The 6,194-nt window shown below is 39.9% G+C and overlaps 1 protein-coding gene and 1 long non-coding RNA gene across 2 annotated transcripts in view; one reads left to right on the forward strand and one right to left on the reverse strand.

Annotated features, from left to right (window-relative positions):
- Window positions 1–846, reverse strand: part of LOC106723971 — a 4,323-nt gene extending 3,477 nt beyond the window's left edge. The window contains exon 1 of the long non-coding RNA XR_001359723.1: window positions 438–846. This is a non-coding gene — a long non-coding RNA (uncharacterized LOC106723971). The remainder of the gene's footprint in view (window positions 1–437) is intronic.
- The window catches only part of MUC19 (mucin 19, oligomeric), a 114,087-nt gene that overhangs the window by 82,045 nt on the left and 25,848 nt on the right, over window positions 1–6,194 (forward strand). Inside the window, exons 76-83 of the mRNA XM_014529528.1 lie at window positions 1,297–1,350; window positions 1,875–1,928; window positions 2,074–2,118; window positions 2,577–2,630; window positions 4,181–4,234; window positions 4,762–4,815; window positions 4,959–5,003; window positions 5,429–5,482. Coding sequence (XP_014385014.1) covers window positions 1,297–1,350; window positions 1,875–1,928; window positions 2,074–2,118; window positions 2,577–2,630; window positions 4,181–4,234; window positions 4,762–4,815; window positions 4,959–5,003; window positions 5,429–5,482 — 414 coding nt within the window. The remainder of the gene's footprint in view (window positions 1–1,296; window positions 1,351–1,874; window positions 1,929–2,073; window positions 2,119–2,576; window positions 2,631–4,180; window positions 4,235–4,761; window positions 4,816–4,958; window positions 5,004–5,428; window positions 5,483–6,194) is intronic.

The following is a 6,194-nucleotide window of genomic DNA, read 5'->3' on the forward strand; positions in this document are numbered from 1 at the left end:
TAGGATGTCAGTGTGAGATGAGAAATATTATATGTATGAGAAGAGGGAAAAGCAATGTGAACTCTTAAACAGGCATATCCTATGCACAGGGCTTCTCACTCAAAATGCCAATAATTAAAACAATATTTTTCTGGGACATTGAAATATTTTCCTGTTTATCCTTGTATGGTAGGCACCACTGTGAGTATTAGGGATGAATGTAGGAGAAAGGCCCCTCTTTAACCATATTTGACTAACTGGATTTCTGGATCAGTTTCTCATGCTGAGAACATTACTGTTTTTATTGCTTTCTTACTGATGTCGGTCATATTAAAACCAGATTCTCACCTCATCAGGAAGTAGAGACAGGGCCCTTTGCTATAACAAAGATACACCTAGAGCCCTTCTGGAGGGAGGACATCAGGAGATGGACAGGACACATGTTGAAGATCCTAAACCTTTTATGTTTCGGGCACCACTGGAATAGCCCTTGGCACAGCTGTTGCTCCTGGCACTTCCAACATAAGGGAGGCAACAGGGTGACATAGGATTTTCTCATGCCCTCTCACAGGTTAGTTGTCTGCACTGATATTATTCATTGTGGGACTACCACCATGTATTTTCAGTGATCCTGGAACATTCTTTCATTATCTCTTTTCCACCCTATTTCCCCCAGTGGCCACAACATTCAAAGTGGCACAACTAGAATTGGAATAGACACAGGGGAATGCTGCTAAGCTAACACCTACATTTCATGATAGCCTGCTTAAAGCAATCTTCCAAAAATTTTCAACACTATATATATAAGTTCAGGTTTTTAAAAGATAAGCTAGACTTTTTATTGATACCTTATTGCCTGAGCCTACAAGGGCCTTTAGTAGAAAACCATGAGTCTAAGCAATGACAAATAAATCGGTAGTATAAAGAGATATTTCTCTCTTCTCGCTATAAAGAGACATGATAACTGAGAACTCAGTAAAATGGTTACAGAAAAAAAATGTTACGTGAGTCATATAAGGATGAATTCTTATCACTAAAAGTCACAGGGTTATAGTTTGGTATTACATGAAGATGTAAATTTTTATTTAAATCATGTGGTGAAAAAACAATTGAGCTAGGACCACCACTATTTTCTTCTTGTAAGTAATACTGATAAAGTCTCTGGAAAATCTCTTGAACAAGGAAGATATGTCATAGGCAAATCTGAAAATAAAGTAAAAACTTGACATTGGCGGCTTGTAAGATCTATTCTGACAATAGCCAAGTGTGTGCTTTCCCACCACCTAGTCTTACTCCTTCCCTTCTTTTCTCTATCAGAGGCCACTACTTCCACGGAAGGAAGTGGGACTACCCAAGCAGGACTTGTAGGAGGTGAGTTTTATTTTAAACTGATTCTCTGGCTTTTTCAATCAAATCCCTCTTGTGTGGTAGAGTAAACACTTGAGAGGGAAGGTTGGCAAAGGAAATGGGCCTGTATTTCCTCTAGGAACACAGCATGCCAGAGACACAAACTTACATATGCCTGAAAACAATATTCTCATATTTCCCCATCTAAATTGCAAGGCCCAGGCCTACAGAGCTAGTTCTTTCATTGACAGGTATGAGGCCACCCTGTGGCCCTGCTCCTGCCTATCAAGGCCCCAGCCTTTATATATGGTTGAACATTTTCTTATAGTCTTTACTAACATCTGTCACTTTGACTTACCATGTTTGTTGATCATGTTGATCTCCAGTTGCTATAATGTAAGGTACGTTAGGGGAGGGATCTTTGAATATTCTGTTCACTGATATATCTAAAAGCTTAAAATATTATTACACAGAAAAGATGCTTAATAATTATTTGTGGAATCATGAAATGAGTATTTATTTTGAGGTCACTCTACTTGTGTTAATAGGTACCACAACACTTTCACCTGGAGCCAGCAGCAGTTCACAGAAAACCAAGCCAGGTAGGGACACTAAGTAAATTCACCATATGAGAGTATTAGAGTCACAAAGTTCTACTATAAACCTTGGAATGTCAGGAACCCTCAGATAATTGATAAATAACTGTTACGAAGATTAAAACACAATGGGCCCTTCTTTCCCTTTTAGGTACCTCTGTTGCACCAGGGAGTCCTGGGACTGGAACTGAGACAGGTGAGGGTGACATAAGGACTCCTTTCACTCTACTGGGACCTATGAGAAAGAGAACTCCAGTAGCAACAATGTTATATAGGTGGTCAGGAGAAAAAAATGTGGAAAGTCATTGACAGTTCATGGCCTTCTGAAACAGAGATCCTAAGGAAAGGTCTTCTGGTCATTCAAGGACACACAGCTGCTTCAGTACCAAAGAGGGAGCTAATGCTGTGTTGATGGCTTTATCTTTGTCATTTTTAGGTGCTACACATTAATTCACTAGGGCAATCATTTTAGGTGCTACACAGGAATTCACTAGGGCAATCATTATATCTCGGGGTCCCCACACAGATAGGATCACAAGAAGAAATCTCCATATTTAAACCCAATATCATTGTGTCTCCACTGATACAATATCAACATAATTCTCTCATACCTCAAATCCTCACTCCTCACCCTTCACCATTTTCTTACTTCAGCTACTACAACATCAACAGAAGGTAGTGGCACATCTGGAACTGGATTCAGAACTGGTGAGAAGAGTTTCTGCAGTTCGGGGTTTACCATTAATGATAGCTCTTCTTAGCCTAACTGCTGGGAGAGGTGCTTTCCTGCAGAATGGTTGTCATTTGCTTCCAGTTCTTAGATTTACAATACTTTGGAAAACTCTCAATATTAGCTTCCAGTCTTACAGGTGTAACTATGTAAGGAAAGGCTGGTGGTAAAATCAGTATGAGAGATTTAACTTGTGATGGCACAGACATCACTAGGATGTCAGTGTGAGATGAGAAATATTATATATCTGAGGAAATTGAAAAGCAATGTGAACTCAAACAGGCATATCCTATACAAAGGGGTTATTGCTCAAAATGCCAATAATGATATCAATATTTTTCTGGGACTTTGAACTACTTTTCTGGTTATCCTTGCAGGGTAGGCACCCTGTGAGGATGAGACATGAACCCCTATTTAGGAGAAAGGCCCCTCTTTAACCATATTTGACTGAATGGATTTCTGGGACAGTTTCTCAGGCTGAGAATGTTACTGTTTTATTGCTTTCTTACTGATATTGGTCATAGCAAAAACAGATTCTCGCCTCATCAGGAAGTAGAGACAGGGCCCTTTGCTATAACAAAGATATACCTGGAGCCCTTCTGGAGGGAGGACGTCAGGAGATGGACAGGACACATGTTGAAGATCTCAAACCTTTTGTGTATCGGGCTTTACTGGAATAGCCCTTGACACAGCTCTTGCTCCTGGAACTTCCAACATAGGGGAGGCAACAGGGTGACATAGGATTTTCTCATGCCCTCTCACAGGTTAGTTGTCTGCACTGATATTATTCATTGTGGGACTACCACCATGTATTTTCAGAGATCCTGAAATATTCTTTAATTACTGCTTTTCCACCCTATTTCCCCTGTGGCCACGACATTCAAAGTGGCACAACTAGAATTTTAATAGACACAGGGGAGTGGTGCTGAGCTAGCACCTACATTTCATAACAACCTTCTTAAAGCAATCTCCCAAAAATTTTCTACACTATTTATATATGTTTTGTTGGGAAAATTCAGATTTTTAAAAGATCAGCTGGACATTACATTGCCTCCTTATTGCCTGATCTTCCAAGGACCTTCAGTAGACAACCATGAGTCTAATCAATGACCAATAAATAGGTAGTATATATAGAGAGATTTCTATGTTCCCTCCATGAAAAGAGACATGATAATTGAGAACTCAGTAAAATAGTTATAGAAAAAAAAATGTTTCATGGGGCACTTTGGATGACTTCTTGGCAGTAAAAGTGACAGGGTTGTAGTTTGCTATTACATGAAGATGTAGATTTTTATTTAAATCACTGGATGAGAAAAAAAATTGAGCTAGGATCACCACTATTTTCTTCTTGTAAGTAATACTGGAAAAGTCTCTGGAAAACCTCTTGAACAAGGAAGATATGTCACAGGCAAATCTGAAAATACAGTAAAAATGTGACATTGGTAGCTTGTATGATCTATTCTGACAATAGCCAAGTGTGTGATTTCCCACCACGTAGTGTTACTCCTTCCCTTCTTTTCTCTATCAGAGGCCACTACTTCCACAGAAGGAAGTGGGACTACCCAAGCAGGACTTGTAGGAGGTGAGTTTTATCTTAAACTGAATATCAGGGGTTTTTAACCAACTCCCTGTTTGTCTGTAGAGTAAACACATGAGTTTGAGTGTGGGCAAAGGAAATGGGCCTGTATTTCCTCTGGGAACACAGCATGCCAGAGTCACAAACTTAGATCAGCCTGAAAACCATATTTTCATATTTCCACATCTAGATTACAAGGCCCAGGCCTACAGAGCTAGTTCTTTGATTTGCAGGTATTAGGCCACCCTGTGGCCCTGCTCCTGCCTATCAAGGCCCCAACCTTTATATATGGTTGTACATTTTCTTATAGCCTTTACTAACATCTGTCACTTTGAGTTAATCACGTTTGTTGATCACTGTTGGTCTCCAGTTGCTAGAATGTAAGCCACATTAGGGGAGGGATCGTTGAATATTCTGTTCACTGATATATCTAAATGCTTAAAATATTATTACACAGAAAAGATGCTTAATAATTATTTGTGGAATCATGAAATGTGTATTTATTTTGAAGCTCACACTACTTGTGTTAATAGGTACCACAACACTTTCACCTGGAGCCAGCAGCAGTTCACAGAAAACCAAGCCAGGTAGGATCACTAAGTAAATTCACCATAGGAGAGTATTAGAGTCACACATTTCTACTTTAAACCTTACAGTGTCAAAAGCCTTCAGGTAATTGATGACGAACTTTTACAAAGATGAAGCATCATCTGCCTTTTTCTTCCTTTAGGCACCTCTGTCACACCTGGGAGTCCAGGGACTGGAAGTGAAACAGGTGAGTGTGACATAAGACCTCCTTTCTCTTTCACTAGGATCTTGGCAAAAGGAACTCCAGTAGCAACAATGATCCTTAGGTGGGCAAGGAAGGACATTGTGGAAAGTTATGGGCAGTATTGTTCCCTCAGAAACAGAGATCCTAAGGATAGGTCTTCTGTTCATTCAAGGACACACAGCCGCTTCAGTACTGAAGAGGGAGCTAATGGTGTGTTGATGGCGTTATCTTTCTCATTTTTAAGTCCTACACAGGAATTCACTAGGACAATCATTATACATGGGGGTCCCCACACAGACATGTTCAAAAGAAGAAATCTCCACATTTAAACTCAATATCATTATGTCTCCAATGATACAATATCAACATAATTATTCTCTCATATCACAAATCCTCATTACTCACCCTTCACCATTTTCTTCCTTCAGAGGCTACAACATCAACAGAAGGCAGTGGCACATCTGGAACTGGATTCAGAACTGGTGAGAAAGAGTTTCCACAGTTGGGGTTGACCATTAATGATGGCTCTGCTTAGCCTGGCCGCTGGGAGGGGTGCTTTCCTGCAGAGTGGTTCTCATTTGCTTCCAGTTCTTAGTTTTACCATATTTTGGAAAACTCTCAATATTGGCTTCCTGTCTTACAGTTGTAACTTTGTAAAGAAAGGCTGGTGGTGAAATCAGTATGAGAGATAAAACTTGTGATGGCACTGACATCACTAGGATGTCAGTGTGAGATGAGAAATATTATATATATGAGGAGAGGGAAATGCAGTGTGAACTCTTAAATAGGCATATCCTATGCACGGGGGTTCTTGCTCAAAATGCCAATAATTATATCAATATTTTTCTGGGACATTGAAATATTTTTCTGTTTATCCTTGTATGGTAGGCAACACTGTGAGGATGAGAGATGAATGTAGGAGAAAGGCCCCTCTTTAACCATATTTGACTGAATGGAATTTCTGGGACAGTTTCTCAAGCTGAGAACATTACTGTTTTTATTGTTTTCTTACTGATGTTGGTCATATTAAAACCAGATTCTCACCTCATCAGGAAGTAGAGACAGGGCCCTTTGCTAAAACAAAGATACACCTAGAGTCCTTCTGGAGGGAGGACGTCAGGAGATGGACAGGACACATGTTGATGATCTCAAACCTTTTATGTTTCGGGCACCACTGGAATAGCCCTTGGCACA

This window comes from Myotis brandtii, unplaced genomic scaffold, assembly GCF_000412655.1.
Source record: "Myotis brandtii unplaced genomic scaffold, ASM41265v1 scaffold686, whole genome shotgun sequence".
NCBI classification, from domain to species: Eukaryota; Metazoa; Chordata; class Mammalia; order Chiroptera; family Vespertilionidae; genus Myotis; species Myotis brandtii.